Raw genomic sequence first — 25,107 nt, forward strand, 5'->3', positions numbered from 1 at the left:
GATGACTCGGTCACACTGGTGACAGGTCTTCGTTTCTGGCTGAATAACTGGGTTTTTTTTCTTGCTATGTTTTCATTTTCTTTATGCTTTCATAATAAAATAATGTGACTTATGCTTCCCAGCTAACATGGCTGATGTCACATACGTTGGACAGGGCTGCGTCCTCTCTGGCGGTCATCTCCCGACCCCAGGGACATAGACTGGGTGCATCCTCCCCATGCCTCTTTCAAACTCAGCTCACTGGTGACTCCTGAAATCCATTAGTGGGCTGCTATCGGTCGTAAGCGATGAAATAGAATAAAAATGGAAGCCACAAGAGGGCTCACACTTAGAAACTTTGGTTGTAGAACACACGTATGTCAGTGTGTATGAAAAGGCAGGTTTAAAGTGTGTTTTTCTTATGGAGTAACACTGGGCTGAGCTCCCTGCACAGCGCTGAGCTCCTCACAGCGGGGAGCCCGGCCCATCCAGGGTGGTGGTCAAAGGGGTCCTTGCAAGAGGAGGGGGCTCTGGGCCAGACAGCCTGCCTCCTAATCAGAGCTCTGCTTCTCCCTGGCCGTGAGCCCTGGGGCAGATTGTTGGGCCTCTCCTGTAAATGGGAATGTTTCAGTCCCCTTCTCCTGAGGCCAAACAGTGTGTTGCAATGTGTCACCTGAGGGCTTTGTAAGGAGCTCAGAAGTGGCAGGTGCTGGGGGGCGGGGGTAGTTAACACTACGGCTCCTGCTATGGGATGTTCTTTCCCCTCATCATCTCCAGCCAGCCTCGCCATCCTCTCGCCTCCCCGGGTTGGCAGATGACTCTCATGAAGACAGGAGGGATCCTGACCCCGCAGGAAGAGGAGGGAAATGTTGCCGCATCTCTGGGGGGAGCCTCGGCCTCCCGGTCGGGTTCCTCAGCCTGTAAGCAGCAGTCCCCCACCAGCGATGGTTGTTTTTGTCAACCTCAGACTTCCTCCCCACCCTAGAGAAGGAAAAGCTGCCACGCTTATTTAAAGACTTCCCTGATTTTAAAAATAGGCATTCCTCAGAACACACATCCCCGGGGGGCTGGCAGGGGGAGGCGGCACTGGGGTAGGTCACCTTGCTGCTGGAAGTCGCCCTGCCTCCCCCACAGAGGAGAGGTTTGCTGGGGGGGGGGGGGGGTCATTCCACCATCCAGGCTGTGTTCAGCAGGCAACAGCAGGCTGCCGGGCAAGAAGGGCCCTGATGGTGGGTGACAGTCTCAAACACAGGACTCACTCAGTTCCTCCAGGAGCGAGTGGTGACCGTGTGGGTCCAGTGTCCACTGCAAAACCTGGGAGAGACGCTGTGCCCGCGGTTTCTGCTGGGGGCTGGTCACAGGGGCCCCTTCTGTCCAGCACTTGCAGAATTCCAGACTCCCCAAAGGAAAGCAAGTATTCAACATCAGCCCCGTTGTGGACACAGTCTAGGCGCCGTGAGCCGTTCATATCAGGGAGTGGTGGAACTTTCCAGATGCTAGCCAAGGGCCAAGCAGGCCTTTCAAAGGACAGCAGCCTCAAGCCTGTTCTGCTCAGGGAGTGACAGGATTAGATTTTGGGAGGTGGAGGTGAGGCCGGGGCGGGTGGCAGAGGTTGGGAGAAGTAGGTGGTACGGGGCTTCGTGATGAGTAGGCCGTAGGGGGAGGAGGAGGGAAAGTTGGCGCCAAGGGACAGCTCCTCTGAGGATGTTTTAAGTGCCCCGGCCTGGAAGACAAGAGACCCAGGCACAGGTCCAGGAGTGTCTGCTGACTGGAGGCATTTGCCTTGTTGTAGGGTCTCAGTTTCCCCATCTGCCACGGGAGGGCAGATTGCACCTCAGAACCTTGATCCTACCTTTCACAAAATCCTCTGCTGTTGCTTCGCAACATCAGCTTTTCTGCCATATTTTCCCCTCATTGCGGAGCGTTATAGAAAGAACAAAGCTGCTAGACTTGAGTTCATGTGCTGGTTCTACCACTTATGTTTCTTTGTTTTTAGGTATCTCTTCTGTTCCATTGTTTTGGTTTTCTGATCCAGGGATTCCAATAATGTATATTGGTTCATTCTCCTTCCTGCCTGACCCCCAAATACTTCATTCACCATTCAATTCTCTGTAGGCAGGATCCCCCTCCAAAAATGGCTATTTCTTACGGTTGAATCTAATAGAATAAAATTTGAAAGTTTCTCTTCACCCTCCAACCCAACCCCACTCCCTTCCAGAGGGAACCATTTGGTTTGGGTTATTGATTTTTGTCTGCTTTTTTAAAGATTTTATTTTAGAGAACAGGGGGAGGAGCAGCGGGAGAGGGAGAGAGAACAAGAGAGAATCTCCAGCAGACTCCATGCCAAGCGCAGAGCCCGACACGGAGCTCGATCCCAGGACCCCGAGACCATGACCTGAGCTGAAACCAAGAGTCAGATGCCTAACCGACTGAGCCACCGAGGTGCCCCGATTTTGTCTGTTGTTAACAAAGATGGCATTATATGATGCAATCTGGTCCATGACATGCTGGTTTTCACTTAGAGTTCATATACATCAAGGACACCCTTCTGTGCCCACGCCTACGGGTACACCGGCTGACTGTCTTCTGAATAGCTGCCTAGTGTTGTCTAGTGTGCGTCCGCACAGTGTATGTCATGATGGACTTTGAGGTCATTTCCAGGTTTGGGTTGTTGTAGCAGGACTCTAGGGAGCATCCATGTGCTTATGTGTGAGTCCCTTGTCAGGTCAAATGATAGGGACACTTCAAATTTTGACAGAAACTGGTTAAGGCTGACCCCCTTCTTTGCTCCCATGCCTGGCACATTGGAGAGACTCAAACATTTTTTTCTTTTTTCTTTTTTTTAAGATTTTATTCATTTATTTGATAGCGTGCACACAAGCAGGGGGAGTGGCAGGCAGAGGGAGAAGCAGGCTCCCTGAGGAGCAGGGAGTCCCATGTGAAGCTCGATCCTAGGACCCCAGGAGCATGACCTGAGCCGGAGGCGGACACTTAACCAACTGAACCACCCAGGCGGCCCCAAACATTTTTTCAAAAGATGAAAGAAACTGTCCCATTGCTCTCCTAAGAAGAATATACCCATTTACAAGCCCCCTTCCTTAGCCTCTGTCATCCTGCCACACTATGTGACTTTGGGCAGTTGGTCTTTCCTCCCTGCTCCTCAGTTTCCCCTTCTGTGGGGTGGGGAGCCTGCCTGTCTACCTCTCGGGATTGTTACAAGCATCAAGCGAGAGCAGAAGTGGGTGGAGGTGGCCTGTAAGCTGTGAGCAAAAGGAAGCAGTTTTTCCTAGGATTGGTGGCAGAAACGGGCTTTTCCCAGGGCACCTGGGTAGCTGTCCGTTAAGCGTCTGCCTTCGGCTCAGGTCATGATCCCAGGGTCCTGGGATAGAGTCCCACATCGGGCTCCCTGCTTCTTGGGAGTCTGCTTCTCCCTCTGCCACTCCCCCTGCTTGTGTTCCTGCTCTCACTCTCTCTCTCTCTCTCAAATAAACAAAATCTTAGAAAAGAAAAGAAAAGAAACAGGCTTTTCCCAATGGTTTTGCGACCTCTGAAGGAGCCTACTTTCTCCCCAGAGTGCAGTATGGATGTGTGACCCACAAAGATAAAAGGAGGGAGCAGGCCCCCCGTGGCCACCCGTCATAGGCTGACTTCGGGCGCATACTCTCTGCCTTAGCTTCTCAGAGCTGCTATAATGAATAACCACGAACCAGGTGGCTTAAAACAACAGAAATGTATTCTGTCAGTTCTGAAGGCTTGAAGTCTAAAATCAAGGTTTTGGCAGGGCTGGATCCTTCTGGAAGCTTTGAGGGAGCATCTGTTCTGTCCCTTCTCCCAGCTTCTGGTGGTTGCTGGCAATCTTTGGCATCCTTGGCTTGTAGATGCACTCCAGTCTCTGCCTCCATCCACACATGGTCCCCTCCTTATAAGGACATCAGTCGTTGGATTTAGGGCCCACCCTAAATTCGGATGATCTCATCTCAAGACCTTTTAACTAGTTACACCTGCAAAGACCCATATTCCAAGCAAGGTCATATTCTGAGGTTCCACGCGGACATGAATTTGGGAGCAGCCACAGTTCAACCCACAATACTGCCCTAGAAGGCAGATCTTCAGCCCCTGGCTGCGTGGCTTTCTCTCAGCCATGTGTTCTGAAACATGGGCTCCAAGTCAAAACAGCCCGGGAGCAGATCCTGGCACTGCCATTTTCCAAGGGCGTGACTTGGGACAAGCCACCTGCCTCACCAAGCCCCAAAATGATGGCCTCAACCTTAGGGGGTTGTTAGGAATAAAATTATTTCGTGCATTTAAGGAACTTTAGTGGTACGTTAATACAATAAAACAAATAACCAAATAAACAATCAGTAATAAGAGATGTCACTGCTCTTGTGTCTTCCTGGAGTTTGAGGCAGGAGATGTTGAATGATAAGCAAATCAGGTCCCCAGAAGTAAGCTCTGGGAGGGAGCAGACAAATGGGGACTTAAGGGACATCAGGAGTCTGCCGAATTTCTTTAAAAGTACTTTTTTCTGTGATTGTTGGATGACCACAAAATAGGGGCTTTTCCCCTCCTACAGATGGCAGCTTCTGACCGAGCCTGTAAAAAGAGATGTTCACAAGAACATTTTTTTCTCTCTCTCCGAGGTCTGTTTTTCTCATTTCTGCCCCCCCTCTCTCCCAGGTAGTAATCTTTCTGGTCCAATACTTGTCATGTGTAAAAAAGAAGCAGGCGATCCATTTACCTTTGAGGGGTAGCTCTTGCGCTTTGCTGTTCATTCACTTATTAAATAGTTATCTACCCTCTCCGTGTGACTGAGGGATGAGCCAGTCCCTGCCCTCCCAGGATTCACAGACCAGAGCAGGAGACAGACAGTACCGAGATGCCCCAGCACTCCTTAGGAAGTGGCAAGACAGGGAAATAGAGGAAGGAGGCTCACCCAGCAGGTGGCGGCTAAGGAAGGCCTCCCCGGGGAGGTAGAATCTAGATGTCTGTAAGATCTGAAAGAGCAATAGCGTGCAAAAGGCAAAAGATCTACCAGCCAGTGGGTGCAGGTGTGCAGAGTCCTAAAGCAAGAGGGAGTGAGGTTTATTCTAGAACCATGAGGCACTGGGTGTGGCTGGGGTGTGGCAGAGGCAGGGGGCCTGGGGAGGAGACCAGGGCCTGGGGAGACCAAGAGAACTTTGCCTTTGTCCTGAGGGCAGTGATTGGCAGGGGCTGGGGTGGGAGGCTAAAGATCCTGGGGGAGGGGGCAGGTGAGAGCAGGGACACAGCCCCGTGGTCACTGCAGAAAGGGGACCCTGGCCCCTGCTGTGTGGAGAAAGGACGAGGCAGGAGGCCAGGTGAGGAAGGAGGCCAGTGCAGGCATCCAGGCAGGAGGTGCTGGCAGCTTACGAGGGAGAAGAGAAGAGAAGGGGCAGCGGGAACAGCCATGTCTAGGAGGTTAGATTGACAAGCCTTGAGGGAGAGAGAGGAGCCCAGGATGACCTTTGACCTTTGGCTCTTGGCTTGGGGCAGCAGGGTTGATGTGATGCTAGGGAAACACGGACGGAAGAGTGGATATGGGATGGGGAGGGGCGCCTGGGTGGCTCGGTCTGTTAGGGATCTGCCTTCGGCTCGGGTCATGATCCCGGGGTCCTGAGATCAAGTCCCGCACCAGGCTCCTTGCTCAGCGGGGAGCCTGCTTCTGCCTCTGACATATAATAAAATCATCTTAAAAAAAAAAAAAAAAAAAAAAAGAGTGGATCTGCGGGGAAGAAATTGATTGAGTTTGGGTCCTAGCAAAACTAATGACCTGGCAGGATACCAGACTTCAGGCTAGAGACTGATTTGCACATGAGACTGATTTGCACATGTTCTCAGTGTTGAGAACACAGGTGTGCTGAGACCACCAAAGTGGGGAGAGTTGCCCTGCATGAGCACAGGGTCAGGATTGGGGTGTAGGGGACTTCCAGTGGCACGGGGGCAGGGACATGGAGGCTGAGGAGGTTGGCTGGAGATGGGAGAGAAATCAAGAGGCGAGATGGTCCAACGGAACCAAGTCAACAGTAAGTGGAAGCAGGACAGTCAGCGTGGGAACCCCATTGTGGGCTTTGAGACTGAAAGGTGATCCTGGAAAGACAGGGGTCAGGGTGTAGTGGGACAGTGAAGGTTAGTGCGGGGGACATGGAGATGGGGGGTGTCCAGTGCCAGGGACTCTATTGGTCTCGATTCTGGGGGTTGCAAGTGACAGAAACAACTCCTCAATCTAGCTCAGGCCCCAAAGGGACTCTATCGGTTGATGGGACTGAAGAGTCAGGGGGTTGCAGAGGCAGGCAGCGGGCTGGTAAGCAGAGGAGTGGAAATGAGAGTTTGTGTTGCTGAAGAACAGCGGGCACTTGTAGGGGGGCTGTTCCAGGCCAGGCACTGAGGGTGGTGCTCTGTGTAGCTACTGAGTCAGTCCTCCCACCCGCCCAGGCAGGGGTGTGGGACCCGAGAGCCCAAAGTGGGTGGTGAGGTTGCCAAGGCCCACAACATTTTCATGATCAGCTATATCTTTGACCTTTTCTGAAACTTCTCTGCTCTTGGTATGTCCTAGTCTTGACTTAAAACCAGAGTTGTTTTCTGCTCCTCTGGGTGCCGTAAATATTTTCATCCCAGATTACTGAAAGTTGCTTTTTACTGGTCGATGGTTTCAGAAAGAGAAGTTTCCTCTCCTGCAAAATATAAATGTGGTTTTTGCAAAGCACCCAAAGGCTCCCACCATGCTGAGAACTAGCACTGGAAGTTTCCATCTGCCAGGTAAAGTGTTTTAGGGGGAAAATTATGGCCAGGAGCTGCTCAGAGGGCTTTACCATAGCTGCAGACCTGGCCCTTGGTCAACCCTGGGAGCCTAGCAGGGGAGGGTCCAGCCTGAGATAAGCTGCCGCCCAGCATGGGAGACAGGGTACCACTGCCTTCAGCCGGCGGATGCTTGATGGGCTTTTGCTCTAGGTCAGGTGTCCCATGAGACGGTGGGGACACAGGCCTTGCTTTCATGGAACTTAACTGCTAGTGTGGAAAGAGGAGTAATAAATAAATGGCCACACACAAAAAAATTCTGATTAGAAACTAGAAAAAGATAGGTTATAAAATTGAGAAGGGGTCTGATTTAGATTTTAGGGGTTAAGGAGGGCCTCTCTGAGGAAGGGTCATGTCAGCTGAGGCTTCAAGCCTGAGTGAAAGTGAGCCAAGCTCAGAGTTGGAAGAAGAGTAGTCCAGGTTGAGGGAAGAGCCTGTGTGAATCCTGGGCCTGGGGAGAATGCAGAGCTTGGAGGGACAGAAGGGCAAGCAGTGTGGCTGGAGTGTGGTGAGCAGGTCATGGGGAAGGAGATAAGGCCAGATCCCACAGGGCCATGTTCATCATAGGAAGGATCTTGGATTTTTATCCAAAAATCAGGGGGCAGTGGTATGATCAGGTGCTACGATCAGGCGTGAGGGTTTATTAGGCCTGCTTGGGCTCCTGGTTAGAGAATGCACGTAAGAACCGGGTCCAGGGAGAGAAATCCACAAGGAGGCTGTTGCAGTCTTTTTTTTTTTTTTTAATAAAGATTGTATTTATTTATTTGACGGGGGTGGGGGGGAGAGCACACAAGTAGGGGGAGCAGGAGAGGGAGAGGCAGGCTCCTAATGCGGGGCTTGATCCCAGGACGCTGGGATCATGACCTGAGCTGAAGACAGACGTTTAACTGACTGAGCCACCCAGGCCCCCCGAGGCCGTTGCAGTCTTTGGGGTGACAGGATGAAGGCTTGGACTGGAGTGGTAGAAGAGGAAGAAATGAATAGCTTATGTGGGGAGAGGAAAGCCAGACAGGCTCCAGGATCATGGATGCAGAAAGAACCAGAAGGTTCACTCTCAGGAGGTTATGCCGTGGTCATAAGCTCTCCTTGAACCTCTTAGTATCTGAGGAAGCCTCAAATTGGGAGCTCCTAAGGCACTCGAACTATATGGAAGATGAGGCAGAGGAGGCCATCTGGAATCCAAACTATGGGATTCTTGGATGGAGCATTTGGAGCACCGCCCCCTCCACACTCATCACTTCCAGCCTCAACCTGCAGTCTTTGGAGTGGGGACTTCCCCAGCGCACTTAACAAAATGTTGGGGTTCAGGGAGGCTTCTGAGAGAGGTGATATACTTTGTCCAAATTGGGAGCTTGGACATGTACAAGGCTTCGTAGATGAAAGGACAGTGGACTGAGGGCAAAAGAGTTTGAGTTCTCTACTTCCAAGTGCACAGAGACCTTGAGGAAGCCCTGGCTGCCCATCTCCGAAGTGCTCCCATCTCCGAAATAGTGGGGAGATCAGACCAGGTAATCTCTTTGGACTCTAACCTTTCCTGAGCTTGTGAAACCTATTATGAAAAAGGTCTGAGTATGCATCAAAGGTGTGTGTTGGAGAGAGATCATTTTATTTTACTTGAAAAGTGTAAAAATATAGAAGAATACAAATACTGGGGCACCTGGGTGGCTCAGTCAGTTAAGCATCTGCCTTTGGCTCAGGTCATGATCTCAGTGTCCTGGGATCGAGCCCCATGTCGGGGGGGGGGTCTCTGCTCAATGGGGGGTCTGCTTCTCCCTCTCCTCTCCCTCTGCCCCCCTCCTCTTGCTCGCTCGCTCTCTCAAATAAATAAAATCCTAATAAAAAAAAGAATACAAACATTACCAAGTACTTATATAATCATCCTAAATTGACAGCTATTAACATTTTGTCCTATTTTCCTCAAATCTTTGTGTGATTTAAAAAGATGTTTTTCAGATAGCATTCAAGTGCTTTCTGACTCCTTCCGTCTTTGGCCCTTACCCCTCCCTAAGGGCAACCACCATGATGAATTTGGTGTCTCTTTCTAGTCCATTCGTTTTAATTTCGTCCTCCCTGGTGTTCACTGAGCTTCTTGGATCTACATGTTTATATTTTTCCATCGGATTTTGAAATTTTTAAAGTCCATTATTTCTCTAAATTTTTCTGCCCCAATCTCTCTCTCATCTTTTGGTATCCTAGGTACGTGTACATTAGACCACTTGATATTGTCCCTAAGGCTCTGGGTTTTTTTTCCCTGCCTTTTTTCTCACCATGTTTCCACTTGATGAGTGCTCTGTCTTTAAATTCACTGATCTTTTGTACTGCAGCATCTAATCAGCTTTGAGCCCATTTGGATTTTTTTTCTTTTTTACAGTTTCCATTTCTCTATTAAGATTCTCTATTTGTTCTCTCATTAAGCTCATATTTTCTTTGAAATCCTTGAACATATTTCTAATAGCTATTTACAAGTCTTTGTTGGCCAGTTCTATTATCTCTGTCCATTTTGGTAAGCTAGTGTTTCCAGTGGTTATGGGCCAAGTTTTTCTGCTTTATCTGTCTAGTAATTTTTTATTGTATGCTATACATTTATAAATGCTACACTGTTGAGTGTATTTTGTTGTCCTCCCTACTGGAATTTGAGTTTTGTTCCAACAGGCAGTCAATTTACCTGGGGATCTGCTTGATCTTTTCAAGGCTTTTTTTTTTTTTTTTGACATTTCTTTTTTTATTTTATTATGTTAGTCACCATACATTACAATAGTAGTTTTTGATGTAGTGTTCCATGATTCATTGCTTGCGTATAACACCCAGTGCTCCATTCAGTACGTGCCCTCCTTAATACCCACCACCAGGCTCACCCATCCCCCCAGCCCCCTCCCAAGTGTATTTGGGACAGGTCTAAGGTAGTTCTTACTATAGGGCTAGATTATGTCTACTAATAAGGCATGACCTTTCTGGAATTTCGACTGAATGCTCAGAGTGTTTAACAAGACATCTCTATTCTGGATGTTTGGAACTCATACATCTCCTAACCCAGCCTTGTGTCATCTCTGGCTGTTTAGAATTCAGCCAAAGGTGGATTTTTGGAGTTCCTTCTCTGCAGAGCTTCCTTTTCTCAGGTACTTTGCCATGCAAATTCTTGAGGGAGAGAGGCTCAATAGCCTTGCTGCCATAGTCCAGAAAGTACCTCTAGGCAGAAAGCCAGGGTGAGTGTGGGGGCTCACCGCATCTGTTTCTCTTCTCTCAGGGACCACTGTAAATTTCATGCATTTTATCCAGTTCTATAGTTTTTTGTTTTGTTTTGCTTTTTTATGGCAAGAGGACTAATCTGCTACCAGTTACTCTGTCATGACCAGAAGCAGAAATCCCCTTCTTTTGTATGTTTACACTTCCATTTTACACATTCCCAAAACAGCATGTAGTAATATTTTGCATGTATCTTTAAATTTTTACTTAAGTGGTATTATATTCATATTCTTCTATATCTTCCTTTTAAACTCAACATATTTTTAATTTTTCTAAAAGATTTATTTATGGGTGCCTGGGTGGCTCAGATGGTTAAGCGTCTACCTTAGGCTCAGGTCATGATCCCAGGGTCCTAGGATCGAGTCCCTCATCGGGCTCCTTGCTCAGTGGGGAGCCTGCTTCTCCCTCTCCCTCTGCCTCTCCCCCTGCTTTGTTCCCTCTCTGTCTCTCTCGCAAATGAATAAATAAAATCTTTAAAAAATAATAAAAAAATAAAAGATTTATTTATTTGAAAGAGAGAGAACATGTGTGCATGTGCACAGGGAGGGGCAGAGGGATAGAATCTTTAAGTAGACTCCCCACTGAGTGCAAAGCCTGATGTGGGGCTTGATCTCATGACCCGTCAGGTGCCCCCAACATATTTGTAAAGACCTATCCACATTTATGTATTCATTTAGTCACTTAGATATTTGGGTGTTTTTGAGTGTGTATTAAGTACAAGACACTGGGTAGGCAATTTAAACAAGATGGAAAAAGTTCCACTCTCGTGGAGCTTAGAGTCTGGGGGCGGGGATATAGGCAGATAATAAACAGATAAACAATTCATATATAATGTCACCAATAAGTGCAATAAAGAAGAATGAGGGGCACCTGACTGGCTCAGTCAGTAGAGCATGAGACTCTTGATCTCAGGGTTGTGAGTTTGAGCTCCATATTGGGTCTAGAGATTACTTAAAAATAAGAAAAGAAAAGAAAAATGAAGCAGGGTAAGTGGATGCAGTGTGACTGGGGAAGGGCAACCAAACCAGGTCTCAGCAGAGATGATATTTGAGTGGAAGCCTGACCCAAGTGAAGGTGTGAACCATGCAGATGTCTGGGAGAAGCCATTTCCAGAAAGAAGGCATGAGGGTGCTGAAAAAAAAAATAATGTGGAAGTTTTAAGGATGGGCATGACGTGATCTCATTTATATTTGAGAAAGTTCTTTCGAGTTGCCGGATGAAGAATGGATATTGGGAGGAGGTAGGGAGGCTGCTGTAGCAATCCAGGCAAGAGATAGCAGGAAATGATGGGGAGAAGTGGTCTTACTTGGAAAGTAGTTTACAGGGAGGGCCAAAAAAACTTACTGCTAGGTCAGTATTGAATGAGGAGAAAGACATTTAAAGAATGATGCCAAAGTTATTGGCCTAAGGAACTAGACAAATGAAATGCCCTAAACTGAGATGGGGACATTTTGGGTGGCAAATGAATAAGTCTGCTTTGAACATGCTAGGTATAAGATAACTTTTAGGTAACTAAGGGTGGATGTGCTTAGTTGAGATTGGGATTGGAGATAGTGTTTCTGTATAATCCATGTACAGATGACTTTTAAAGCTATGCTGCTGAATGAGAACCCCTAGGAACTAAGTATGGAGAAGAGACACCTAAGCCCTGGGCATGTCAATACTTAAATGTAGGGTCTTCCTCTTATGGAATCCAGCAAGAGACTGGTAAAAAGTAACCATCGAGGTGGGAGGAAAACCAGGAGAGTATGGAATCCCAGAAGCCAGTGAGGGCAGGAGTGACCTACTGTGTTCACTGCTGCCAAGTGGGTACCTGTGGATGTCATCAGTGACATAGAGTAATGCAGTTCATTTTAACTGCTGTCTAGCATTCCATCACGTGAAGAGAGAAGGCTCCTTCCTCTATCTCCCATCATTTAGGTGAACATTTTCAGTGATCATTCCTGAACAAGCTACTGATCTGAGCACATGTAGCAGTGTTTCTCTGTGGAGCCTTTCTAGGGATGGAATCACTAGATTATTAAGAAAGATATGCACAGCTTCAACTTGACAAAACAGTGCCAGATTGTTTCCCAAAATGGTGGTGCCATCGTCAATTCCTATGTTCAGTGTTCAAGAGCCCCCACTGCTTCGCATCTTTGCCAACATTTGCTATTGCAGACTTTAGAATTCTTGCCATTCACATTTTCCTGAGTCCTAGTGAGGTTGTGTCTCTGCCATTTGGGTTTCCTTTTAGGTGACCCACCTATTAATATCCATTGCCCAGTTTTCAAGGGAGTTGTCTTTTTTTTTTTTTTTAGTTTGTATTATTTCTTTATACTGGACACTAAACAATGTCTTTTAAGTACATTGCAAATATGTGTCACACCCAGTCTGTGGTGTGTCTTTCTAGGGTTGTGTGGTGTGTGTGTGTGTGAGAGAGAGAGAGAGAGAGAGAAATATAAAAGCTTTTAGTTTTGATGAATCAAATCTATCCATTTGTTTTGTGTCTTATTTAAGCAAACTTTCCCTACCTGAAGGTTATGAAGATACTTGCCTATCTTTTGTTCTAAGACTTTTAAAGTTTTTTGTTTTGTTTTGTTTTGTTTTAGTTTATATATGTTACAGTTAATGCATCTGAAATTTATTCTCTGTAGGGTATGAGGTAGGGATCTTTTATGTTTTTTGTTTGTTTCCTGTCGTGAAATCCAGGTGTCCTGACCTCTCCAGCCTTTTCCCATTGATCTGTACTGCCACCACCATCACATCCAGTTCCCTACTGGGGTATGGGTCTGATTGGGCTCTTTTTTCCTGTTCCACTGATCATATTGCCCATTCTTGGACCCATACCCCGAAGTTTTCATTATTGAACTTTAGAGGAAATTTGATATCTGGTAGGGTCAGTTGGGCAAAAGGAGGATTATTTGCTTTTTGCTTTGAAGTCACTTGCCTTTAAAAAACTGTCCATCGTGTACTTAAAATAGCACTGTACACTTAGAAAAATCTATTTACCACTCACATTTCAAGAACCGATCTGTGGCATGAAGGGGGCGGCCCTCACTTTTCTGTGAAACTCTGGGTACTTTTACTTTTGGCTTTCCACACCCCTGCCCCGCCAACTCTCACCTCCGGTTTTTCAGGTTGTGATGTCTCTGAACCATGGGGCTGCTCTTCCGGTACTTACACGTGGTGGGTATTTTGTGACTGGGCTACGGTACCAATTTCATTGGTTATTGCCAACCAGACCATAGTGACAGGCCTGATGGGTTCTGGGGTTTCCTGTTGCCTCACCGGCACTGAGACCCTGGATTCTAAAAATAAAAGCACAAGAAACCACCGTGACCTCACGGTCCCTGCTTGCATGGTGCTCTGAGGGCCAGGGCTGTTTTCACCCCCGCGGCCTGGCCCAGCCTGGGCCCTGCTCCCTGCCAGAGCAGCGTGCGGTCCGAGTGGTCTGGACGGGCTCTGAGGGCCTCCCTGCCTGAGCGCTGGCTCTCTCTCCCCCTTCTCTAGGCCAGCTCCCGCAGGGCCAAAGTGGCTCCAGCCAAGAGGATGAGCAAGTTCTTGAAGCACTTCACTGTCGTTGGGGACGATTACCATGCGTGGAACATCAACTACAAGAAATGGGAGAACGAGGAGGATGATGAGGAGGAGGAGCAGACGTCGCCGGCACCCGTGTCCAGCGAGGAGGGCAGAGCCCCCGACCCAACGGCGGCCCCCGCCCCCGTGCCCCGGCCCCCCCTCAACTTCAGGGCCACACTGAGGAAGCTCTTTAGCTCCCACAGGTTTCAGGTAGGTGGGCAGAGGCCCAAGATGCCTGGGGTGGGGCAGAGCCGTCAGCCAAGAGTCACAAGGCCGGGGTGGGGGCCTAGCTCTGCCACCGCCCTGTTCGTTTGATGTCTGTCACCTGAGTGCTAACCCTGTGGCAGGCGCCCCGTACAGCGCTGGGCAGATCCCGTGCCGCCAGGGATAAAGTAAGTCACGGGCCAAAGCCAGTGCAAGGTCTGTCACCTGACGAGTGAATGAACAAAACGTAGGCTGTCCACACTCGGCCGTGAAGAGGAATGAAGCAGTGACACCTGCTATGAGTGGTGACAAGGTGACGCTTAGTGAGAGAAGCCAGACACAAAAGACCACACGTTGTCTGAGTCCGTTGATGTGAGAGGCAAATCCAGAGAGAGAGACAGCAGATTGGTGGTTACAAGTTGGAGGGAGGGCAGAATGGCAAGGGACTGCTTAATGGATACAGGTTTCTATGTGGGGTCATCAAGACGTTCCAGAACTATTCGTAGTGGTGATGCCTGCACCACCTTGTGAAGGTGCTTGATGCCCCTGAACTATATGCCAGCTTCAAAATGGTTCCAGTTTTGTTATGGTAGATTTTATGTTTTGAAGATTTTACTATTCCTATACAAAAAGTAAACAAAAGGGTAAACATTGGAGGCAGAGAAAACGTTCCTGCATTCATTCAGCAGACATTGAGTGCCTGCCCTGAGCTGAACAAAGGCCAAGAGGGTCCTGTGCCTCCCAGAAGTATCACCCTGGGGGCTTCAGCCTCCTATTTTGTGATCTGCCTAGTGTAGTCCACAGCTGACCCCTGGGTGCGCTTACGGGAGAACACAAGAGGGACACACGGACTTCAAAGAACAGTGAAGGGTTCTTTGTCGGCATCTTCCGACTTTGAAGGACAAAAATGCAGGTTGAGTGTGGTGGGGCCCTGTCTCAGCCCCCAGCCCTGGGTGTCTGGAAACCTGTTCTGAGGGCCCCCAGAGAATGCAGGAGGCCCAGGACACTGGGGAAGCATGCAGCCCCTTGTCAGCCCAGGTCCCATGGAGCCATTCTGGGGACCCTGTAGCAGGTATCCTCCTAAACCGAAATAAACCAGTGCCTCCCTAGAGCTGACTTCCCTTCTGGAAGCAGAAACAGCCCTTGCCTCTCCCATCACTGACTTTGTTCCAGGGTAAAATAGAAAAAAAAAAATTATTTTGGTCTTTTTCTCGCTTTCATGTAGCTTAGAGAAACGAAACAGGCCACACACCCCCAGCAGGCCTCGCAGCTCTGTGTGTTGCTCTGTGGCTGTGACAGGAAAGGAAACGTGGTATTAAGTTGTTGGGGTTGAAATCCCAAACCCTCAATTTCAGAAGCAGAAGGAAGGAGCCAGTTTCCTTCCAGCTGCAAGGGGAACCCTGGGCCTCCCTGCTCTGGGAGGTCCTTCATCTCCTGACTGGGCCACAGGGCTGCCCGCTGAGCCAGGGCCTCTAAGGACACTCCTACTGGAGAAGCCGCTTGACCACTGAAATATAAGCAGAGATGCTTAGTCATTCACTGGACAGTGATTTCTCGAGCAGTTACTTCTGTGTGCGGGGGACAGAGCAACAAGCACGGCAGGTACACCCCTGTCCTTACTCTCGGAGGACCGATGGTCTGTGGAGAGTCAGGCACTCCAGGAACCATCACCCAGACTGATGCTGGTTGCAAGTGAAGAGAAGCCCTCTGTAGGGAGACAGAGGGGGGGCTCTGAGAAATCCTGCGGATAGGGAGACACCTGACCTAGGATTGGGTGTCAGAGGACGTGTGGTGGAGGAGGTGACATTTCATCTGACACCTGAAGGTTGGGCAGGGGTGAGCTCTGTAAATGTGGAAGGGAGGAAGTTTCCAGGCAGAGAGATTGTGTTTGCAAAGGGCCCAAGATAGGAAAGGATCTGCCGCATTTCTAGAATTGCGAAGGGTCCATATGGCTTACATGTAGCAAGTAGAGGGAGACCTTGGCAAGAGAGGAGGTGCTAGAAGGTCATCTGTGGGCAGTGGGCGGCCACGGACAATCTACATGTATGGGTGGGAGGGAGTGACATGACTAGATTTGTAGAGGGACTCCGGGAGACCACCACGGAGTGGGGATACCAGTTCAGGGGTTTGATCTCAAGCCAGTAGAATCAGCATGCAAGAGGATTCTGGAATCCTCTTCTCGGATACATTCTCTCTACCTGTGCCCATGGTTTGAAGCAGCCTAGGTGACCTGATATATAGTTAATTGCCATCACTTCTCACATAGGATGGTACAAGCAAGGGAGAGAATAGAGTGTGTTGGGCCTCTGTGGAATCCATGGGTGGAGAGGGTAGCTGAGCCAGGGGACGATAGCCGTGAAGGTCAAGAAGCTTCACTTTATTACCTGCTCACTATGACGGGGCCCTGGAATAAGTACCCTTCACATGTTACCTCATGTCATGCTCCGTCAATCTAGGGTGGAAAATGAGGTCAACCTCCTTTTCTCCAAGAGGACGTTGAAGCTTAGCATTAACACCGGAGGCTCATCGGTCTTGAGAGATGTGCCCAGGGTCGAGGCTAATGCGGGAGCTGGCCCAGGGCTGGCGGCCCCATAGCCGGCGCTCCCCACCACTGCATTCTCCAGTTGGGCCCGGCCCTCTTTGCCCCATCTGGATGTGGAATCAACCAGCTTCCCTGAATTCTCGGCGTTTCTCTTTGTGACGTGACTCCCCTCAGAAATAGCACTGCCTTGTGAAGCGGCAAATTCAGGTTCTGGGGATTAGTGGAGAGAGGCCAGGACTGGGACCCAAGCATTATAGTTTTGTGACCCGGGGTCGGTCTGTCTTGCTCTTCTTGAGGAGGAATTCACATAAAGTTGGTCATTGTAAAGTGAATAATTCAGTGGCGTTTATGTGGCACTTTCACATGCTGTTCAGCCACCACCACTGTCTCGTTCCAGAATGCTTCCATCACCCCAAAAGGCGACCCGGTACCCACCAAACAGTGGGCCCCCATCCCCTGAGAACCGCTGATCTGCTCTGTGTGTACGGATTTGCCTTCTCTGCCCTCTTTATATAAGCGGAATCAGACGCCGTGCGGGCTCTGTGTCCGGCTGCTTTTCTCAGCATCGTGGCTTCTCCGGGCATTCCCGCTGTGGCGCGTGTCAGGGCTTCTTCCTTTTTATGGCTGAATATTCACTCTGTTTTTAATGTCTCTGTACCTTGGTTTTAGACCAGATGAGCTCTCACGTCCCGTTAGCTCTAAAATAAAACCAAGGATGAAGAAAGAAAGAAAAAGGAAAAACCACCCGCCGGAGGCTTGAATCTTTATCGAGCTGCTGAATTTGGATATGTGTGAAAACGTCATTACTTTGCCATGCAATTTTCACAGTAAACCACGTCCTCAAACGCTTGAATTACGGAAGTGACTAGCTATGGGCTGAAATGGTCGGAAGGTTTCCTAGTCCACTTTTACCGAGGCCTGTCCAGTTTCAACCTGAGAGTGCAGGCGCTGCCGAGAAAACAGCAGATTAACTTGCAGAATCTACCTGAGCGCGTCTGACGGAGGAAGCAGGGCCCCGAGGAAGGCAATGGGGGGCCAGAATTCCCAAGGGAAGAGAGGGGTCACAGGGTGTCCGTTGGAGGGGTTCCTTGCACTGCTGCCATTTCCATCACCGAACACCATCACCCCCACCCTGCCATGAGAGCCCCCACCAGCATCTCCACCACCTCTGTCCCCGTGGGGCCCCCCTCCCCCGTCGGTGAGAGCACACATGCCTGGCACCCTGGTCCCCACTGGCCTCCTCCACTGGCAGGTCGCAGAGCCCCCGAGATGGTCTTTCTCACACCTCTCCTCGGTCCCCAGGAAACCTCAGACTCCAGCCGCCCCGCACCCCCTGACGAGCCCGCACGAGCCGGGGCCGGGACTGACGGTTCCAGACAGAAGCTGTGATGTCTGTACAGTGGATATCACTTAATCCAACTGCCTCAAGGCAGGCAGTCCCTGGAGGGACTTCCATGACTCAGATCTCTGAGGCGGATCTTTTTAATTATCTATTGAGCATCTGTTCTGGGTGTACCCTGGCAAGAAAATCTCCAGAAATAGGAAAATTAAAACTAAAACAAAAAAATTTTTTTTTGCCATCTAGGAATTAGCAGTTTGGCTTGAGAGATGCTGAGAGACAGTGAATGAATACGAAAGACCAGTGGTGACTGTCACTCATTGAGCCAGGCAGAGCAGCTCTAGGAGGACAGGCACTGCCCAGGGGGCCGACAGGCCTGGACGGTGTGCAGCTGTGGGCAGCGGCCTCCCATCCTTGGCATCTTCACCCAGTGGTTTCCCCTAGATGCTTCTGGCCCTTAAAGATGGAAGGAGGGTCACGTTTTAGGTCTCACGGTTTCTCACTCCTTCCCTTGGTCTGCAGGTTGTCATCATTTGCCTGGTCATTCTGGATGCCCTCCTGGTGCTCGCTGAGCTCATTCTGGACCTGAAGATCATCGAGCTTGACAAGAATGACTATGCCGCCAAGGTAGGGTGCTGGCAGCCCTTTAATACCATTCCCTGCACCTTTCCTGAGGTGGGCAGAGAGGGGCAGATAGCACCCTCCTGGGAGTAGCAAGTCCTTAACAGACTAAGTTGACTGGGTGCTTTTAGCCAGAGACCAGGGAAAATGTCTTCTTTCCAAATTATAGACAAGCATTTGCTATAAGCAGGAAACCTCATTTCACTTGATGGCTTGAAGCTTGAGTGGTGCTAGACCACTGAGCTGAGGCGTGTCACTGCTTCAAGAGGGAGGATCTAACCAAGACAGTGACACTGTCCCATCTTCAGTGGCAGACAGGCTATTTCTCGGCCTGTCAACATTCTGACATGGTCCCTGTGCTGGAGATCTGCCCACTGTTTATTCTTCAATTCACAGCTGCTGCCTGAGCCCATCCCAGACATTTGTCCAGCCTTCCCAAGGCAGCTGCTAGCTTTTCTTCTGTGGCCAGCCCGAGTCCTTCCACAGATGGATGAATATTTTTCCTCTCCCTCTGCTTTTAACACCATCAGTGACATACCTGCTGTACTTTTTCAAGATTTTTTTTTTATTTGAGAGAGAGCGCGTGCACACACAAGCGGGGGGAGGGGCAGAGGCAGAGGGAGAAGCAGACTCCCCCACTGAACAGGGAGCCCAACCCCGGGTGTGATCCCAGGACCCCGGGATCACGACCTGAGCTGAAGGCAGACGCTTAACCAACTGAGCCACCCAGGTGCCCCTCACTGGTCTTGTGCCTTTTTCCTCAACTTTTTTTTCCCCAACTTTTTATTATGAAAAATGGCAAATATACTTTTCACTACATTTGCTTTATCTCTCTATATATCCACAAACACACCCATGTATTTTTGACTATTTGAAAGTAAGTTAGACATCAGGACACAAATACTTCAATATGCCTAAGAATAAGGTCTTTTCTCCTATGGAACCGTAATCACATTATCACACCTCAAAAATTATCAATAATTCCATAATAACCAGTTTATATTCAAATTTCCTCATTTGTCCCAAGAATATGTTATAATGCTTTTTTCTTTTTTTCAAACTAGACTTCTGATACAATACTTGGTTATTATCTCCTCAGGCTCTTAATCTAGGAGAGTCCTTCCACATTTTTTTTCCCCCGAGTCCAGCCAGTCATCTCGTAGGATGTCCCACATTCTGGATTTGTCTCTTTCCCCAGAGGTCCTTCAACTTGTTCCCTTATCCCCTGTACACCAGAGGTTAGGTCTAGAGGCTCAGTTAGCAAGAGTGCTTGGCTGGTGGGCTGTTTTTTTTATAGCATGGCATATCACGATCAGTGATACTCGCTGGGATCACGGATGGTAGTAAATGTGAGCTGTTCCACTGTCCAGGGGCACTTTCCCTTTGCAGTTAGAAATAATCTGCACAGTGACACTGGACTACCCTCCAGAGATCCTCTTCCCCAGTTAGCATCCACCTGATGGTCACTGTCTGAGTCATGGAATACACTGGGAGATGCAAACTGAGATTTCTATCATTCATTTCACATCTGGTAGGTGGGTTTTTTTGTTGGTTTTATATATATATAGAAGAGCTTTCTTTTTTTCCCTGTATGTGTATGTATCACTAAAGACTCATGGATTTTTTTTTTTTTATTCAGTGTATCACAATCATAGCCATTCGGTTCAGGGTCCAAATTGTCCTACTAAATTTGATCACTATCTCTTCAGGCTGACTGCTATATCCTTTTAACAGCTCGTGGGCATGCCCTGCCCCGGCCTGTGGCCAGCCCTGGATCTGTTCTCACTGTGCCCCCTCTGTTTTTCTCCAGGTGTTCCACTACATGAGCTTTGCCATCCTGACCTTTTTTATGATGGAGATCTTTTTTAAATTATTTGTCTTCCGCTTGGAGTTCTTTCACCACAAGTTTGAAATCCTGGATGCCATTGTGGTGGTGGTTTCCTTCATCCTCGACTTCGTCCTCCTGTTCCAGAAGCACCAGTTTGAGGCTCTCGGCCTGCTGATTCTGCTCCGGCTGTGGCGGGTGGCCCGGATCATCAACGGTATGTCCCCCGTACCCCCAGGCGGCAGAGGGACAGCCGGCTGGGCAGAGCCCGGGAGGGGACCATGGCTCCTCCTCCTCCTGGCTAGTATTTTCTAGAGATAAATGAAGTGGTCTGATTTGGCGCCCCACCACTGCCTCTGTGGCTGCAAACTGACACCAAGTTACACATGCTCTAAGAGGAACTACCTTTCTCCGTTAGGCCTTGTTTTCATGATTATTAGAAGGTATTTACAGAAAGAGTCAGACGAACATTTTGATTAAGCCCCTCCAGCTTGGTTCCCAGAGCACTTTTGTTTTTAATTTGGTGTTTCCTGAAAAATGTTCTACCAAACCCCATCCCCCTGGGAGGGGCACCACTTGTTGGCATGAGGAAGCCTGAGAACTCTGAGTTCCCCAAATTGACCAACTGGACACTACTGGGGAAATAACACCTGTTAACATGTTGTAGACTTTGGCTCTAGAGAACACACTTGGGGAAATAATGCTCTACTGTACTTCAGGTAAAGATCCCATTCCTCACACACACCCTAGTGGTGCAGGGAGGCTCCGTTTCTGAGAAGCCACGTCTCTGCTGTTAACTGCTCAGCTCTCAGGAACTCTAGTCAGAGGTGCTCCAATGTGTCTGTGAACCCACCACATCAGAATCACCTCCAGTGCGGGCGCCTGGGTGGCTCAGTTGGTTAAGCGACTGCCTTCGGCTCAGGTCATGATCCTGGAGTCCCGGGATCGAGTCCCACGTCGGGCTCCTTGCTCAGCAGGGAGTCTGCTTCTCTCTCTGACCCTCTTCCCTCTCGTGCTCTCAAATAAATAAATAAAATCTTAAAAAAAAAAAAAAAATCACCTCCAGTGCTTCTGGAAGTCTGGCACAGACCCTCATAGGGTGTCTATTTTTGAAGCGCTACCAGGTGATTTGGGTGTCCAGTCAGGTTTGGGAATCCCTAGACGAGGGCCCAGCATGATAGGCTCTGTCATTGCCCAGAGAGTGAGTGAGGCGGGCCTGTCCTCTGACACAGAGCTCCTTCGCTTGGCAGCACAAGTGAGTTCTATCCCAGTCTCCCCTGCTGGCAGGGCAAGTGTCACATCTCCGATGCAGGGCTGCGTGAGGGGCTCTGCCTGTGGGCACCATGGGCTCCCCCTGGCTTTAGGAGCCAGTTTAGATCTTCTGATGAAAGCCCATTAAGAGTATTCATTTGGCTCTGTCAAAAGAAATAAAGGAAGCTTTTCACTTACTATTGAATATGCTTATGCTAATTGATTATTCATCAAACAGAAAAATACTCTGTGCAAAGATTATGTACCATGGAGGTAGATAAACCATGACCGTGAACAACTCATGAATGCAGTTACTACCCTTTACTCTCGTTATCACACCATGGTGAGGTTTGCTTTGCAGATAAAACCAAACATCTGAGATTTGTGCATTTTATTTGTCTGAATGGTAGCAGGCCATAGGACTGCCTAATGCCCAAGCTTCAACTGGATTCAGACAACCAAGAATGCAGGGCACAAGGGGCCAGTGCTCCTGGGCTTCATGACTACTGAGTCCAGACATGGTCACTCTTACTTGGATGGCGCAGAGCATCCCCAATTGCTGCACAGTCTTATGCGGCCACGTCCCCACAGTGGTGTGGGCATTGGGGAGCCATCAGATAAGGCTGATGACCCCTCTGTTGGCCAAGACTTAGTTGATCGCCTGACAGCTGAACTGGCCATAGCTGTGGGAGGCAGAAAACTGGGAAAGTGACAATCCCAAGGCTAAGCGTGAGCATTTCCAGCCTTGCTCTTCCGTGGCTTTTAGGGACGGTGCTGCTAAGCGCTAAGCCTCTGTCGTGAACAAGCTCTGTATGAAGGACTATAAAGGATTTCTTAGTCCACGCAACCTGAAGGGAAATATTTCACAAATGGTTAATGAGCAGCTCAGAAATTAAAAATCTGACCTTCCTGTTTCTGATGCCTTTAAGTGATGGACTGTCTGCCACCATTCTTCCCAACTGTATACACTTAGAAGGAAGACAGAGGTTTTTTTCAAGTGGTTTAATTAGAAACCTGTATCACTGAGACCCTCAATTATTTTACAGGAATAATCATCTCAGTTAAGACACGTTCAGAACGGCAACTGCTGAGGTTAAAACAGATGAATATACAGTTGGCTGCTAAGATCCAACACCTTGAATTCAGCTGCTCTGAGAAGGTAAGAAGACACTTTTGGGCAAATGCCATCTGTTTGCCTTCAGTACGGTGCTTCTCCCTACCAGGCCCTGGCTCGGACGCTGCCCTTGGCTCAGTCTTCCTTGTTCTTGCAGATTAGCATCGCCTCCTTCCCCAGAGCTGTGCCAGGTACCCCTCCACTGAGGACCTCTTGTCACTCCAGCACCCACTAGACCCCCGCTGACCGCAGCGGGCTCTGCTGGCAGACTCCACGGGGAGCGTAGCGTTCATTCAGCTTTGCGCCCTTGGGGCCCACTGAATGATTCCCACATCCCTGGCGAGGTGCAGAAGGTAAACTGAGTTATCTGCTTTTGTAATGACAGGAACGAGAAATTGAAAGGCTGAACAAGCTACTGAAACAGCATGGACTTCTTGCTGAGGTCAACTAGACACGCGCCTGCTCCATCCCGAAGAGAAGACCCTTGCCTCACAGGCTGTGCCGCTGACAAGAAAGACAGCTGCCCCTCCTGGGGCCATTTCGGGGAGAGGTTTGGTTTGATGCCTTTGCCTCACCCCCACCCAGCTCAGATTCTGGGGGGCTGAGGAGTAAAGTCTGTGGGAAGGCTCGCTCTTTCTTGGTGTGACCAAGAGCTTCCCCATCCCATTCTCACCCCCTATCACAGTGTATCACAAACTATATTTTCTCATGTTAAACACTTGACTCTTGCTTAAAATGAAGGACAAAGTTGGACAACTACTAGTTGTATATAAAATTTAATCTCATCAAATGTACTTTTCACATTTCGCATGTATGAGGAACCAGTGCATCATTTCATATGAGCACTCTGAAAGACAAAAGAAAAAAAGGAAGCTACCTTAGCTACTAGCCCATTCTAGAAAAGTCTTATCTTCTTAAGCTGGTCTCAATAGCTCCTCTTCGTGCAGATTCCCCCAGAGAGGTTGTTCTCAGGTACCCAGCCCCCTCCTCTGCAGCCTCCAGCTTCTAACTGGCTCTACCTTGTTCTGCCACCCGACAACATTTTTCTCAATTACTGTACAATTAACGTATAAAAGAAACTCCTTCCCTCGGGCCCTCCTACTCTATTCTTTCCAGCATCAACTGCTTGGAACTGCTCTGTGGCATCCCATACAGCCCACGAGATAGAGAGCTCCAGTGCCTGCCACCGAAACAGCAATTAGACCCAAGACTCCATGTAATGAAGATGACACTGGGGGAAGATCCCCTCAGGAGGCCGAGTACTCTACTCGCACGCATGATTTTATATACAATACTTTGCTATTTTTGTATTCATTCCCACGGGGCCTGAAAAGGAAAGAAAACCTGAACTACAATGAGTATTTTAAAAAGAACTCACATTGAAGAAGAGGATGCATAAACTGGATAAACCCTCAACACCTGTGCTACTTCTGGGTCTGTCCCCTTTACAATCTTCCCAAAGGTGCAATTTGGTTTCCACACATGACCTATGTGGCTGACAATACTGGAAATCACCAAGACCAGATGGTGCCCCATTCTAAGGTCAAACCAAGGAGAATAAAATTTCCAAAAGGAGGGGAGTGAGTGAAGAGGGGAAGTGTGTGGTCTGAGGGTAACCCCATGGGTCAGAGGTAGAATACCAGGATGTCTCCAAGGGAGCCCAGGCCCCAGAACACTCGATTCTAGAGGTAATTAACAACTTACGTCAAACAAACGGAAAGAAGAAATTAAACGGCAGCCTGGCATCGATGGTTGGCTGAGCTCTGAAGCCTGCCTCCGCAGGTGCAGATGCATCCACAAAAGCAACCGCAGTGGAAATGAGAACCGTCCTCTCATTTCCTGAGTTGGTCTGTAATAAAAAGAGTGTTGCAAGCCCTGCCTTCCAGTGTGTGCTCCTGTGCTCGGGATAACAAAGCTGGGACAGGCCACGTTCCGGAACCTTCCTCACATTTCGACGCGGTCAGTGCATCTCCTAGGCATGCGGAGGCCTCCTCAGCTGCTCACTTGGGTGAGAGAGTTTTTACCTAGGTTGTCCTAACCCACCAATGTTGGCCACAACTCCATTTTCAAAGAATTTTAAAGATCAAATCTAAACAAGAATGCTAGTGTCAATTCAACTGTTGTCAGTGGGTTTTCTCTAATAAAAGAAAATGCTGAATTGTTTTAAGAATTCAGATTAAATTTCAATTTTTTCACAAAATAAATTTCACTATCACGCTTGAGTTTTGTCTGGACTTATGTCTTAACCTACACCTTGAAACCCAAGTTAGACCTACCTCAGGAAAGGAGGATGAGAGGAGACTTGCAGTCACGTTTACTATTTTAGCTTGTGGGTTCAGTAAGGACCCGTATTTAGTCCACTTCACTTCTATCACCAAAGCGACCGGGAGCTGGCAAGAATCCTGCACAACAAAATGCCATTAATCAATCTGAACATTACACAACCTCATGTCAAACTTAATCTGCAGTTCAGAGTTTTAATTATAAAATGTTTCACGTAATACAAAATGTTCTGAACAAGACAGTGAAGAGACTCTAGAAGTTCAGATAAAAACACCTGACAGCACATATTTTAAAGTACTCGATGCTCCAGAAATATTTTAACACCGAAAACA

The 25,107-nt window shown here is 48.6% G+C and overlaps 2 protein-coding genes across 19 annotated transcripts in view; one reads left to right on the forward strand and one right to left on the reverse strand.

Annotated features, from left to right (window-relative positions):
• Window positions 1–24,714, forward strand: part of HVCN1 (hydrogen voltage gated channel 1) — a 34,738-nt gene extending 10,024 nt beyond the window's left edge. For 4 of the 7 annotated variants that reach the window (XM_073881165.1, XM_073881164.1, XM_025889782.2 and 1 more), the window contains 5 exons: window positions 13,528–13,806; window positions 18,204–18,308; window positions 20,113–20,344; window positions 22,425–22,537; window positions 22,878–23,251. In XM_073881165.1, the coding sequence (XP_073737266.1) occupies window positions 13,528–13,806; window positions 18,204–18,308; window positions 20,113–20,344; window positions 22,425–22,537; window positions 22,878–22,943 (795 nt within the window). In that variant the 3' untranslated portion in view covers window positions 22,944–23,251. Of the gene's footprint in view, window positions 1–13,154; window positions 13,204–13,527; window positions 13,807–18,203; window positions 18,309–20,112; window positions 20,345–22,424; window positions 22,538–22,877 lie in introns of all 7 variants that reach the window. The other 3 variants (XM_025889781.2, XM_073881163.1, XM_025889780.2) reach the window with 1 other exon arrangement.
• TCTN1 (tectonic family member 1) overlaps window positions 5,699–25,107 on the reverse strand; it is a 45,402-nt gene continuing 25,993 nt past the window's right edge. For 7 of the 12 annotated variants that reach the window (XM_073881154.1, XM_073881157.1, XM_073881156.1 and 4 more), the window contains 2 exons: window positions 24,769–24,894; window positions 23,253–24,341 (listed from right to left, as the gene is read on the reverse strand). In XM_073881154.1, coding sequence (XP_073737255.1) covers window positions 24,198–24,341; window positions 24,769–24,894 — 270 coding nt within the window. In that variant the 3' untranslated portion in view covers window positions 23,253–24,197. Of the gene's footprint in view, window positions 6,669–9,430; window positions 13,326–14,145; window positions 17,041–23,252; window positions 24,342–24,768; window positions 24,895–25,107 lie in introns of those variants that run through there. The other 5 variants (XR_012374860.1, XR_012374861.1, XM_073881152.1 and 2 more) reach the window with 5 other exon arrangements.

The sequence above is a fragment of the Callorhinus ursinus genome, unplaced genomic scaffold (assembly GCF_003265705.2).
Source record: "Callorhinus ursinus isolate GAN/ISIS: 27379988/994484 unplaced genomic scaffold, GSC_fseal_2.0 scaffold41, whole genome shotgun sequence".
NCBI classification, from domain to species: domain Eukaryota; kingdom Metazoa; phylum Chordata; class Mammalia; order Carnivora; family Otariidae; genus Callorhinus; species Callorhinus ursinus.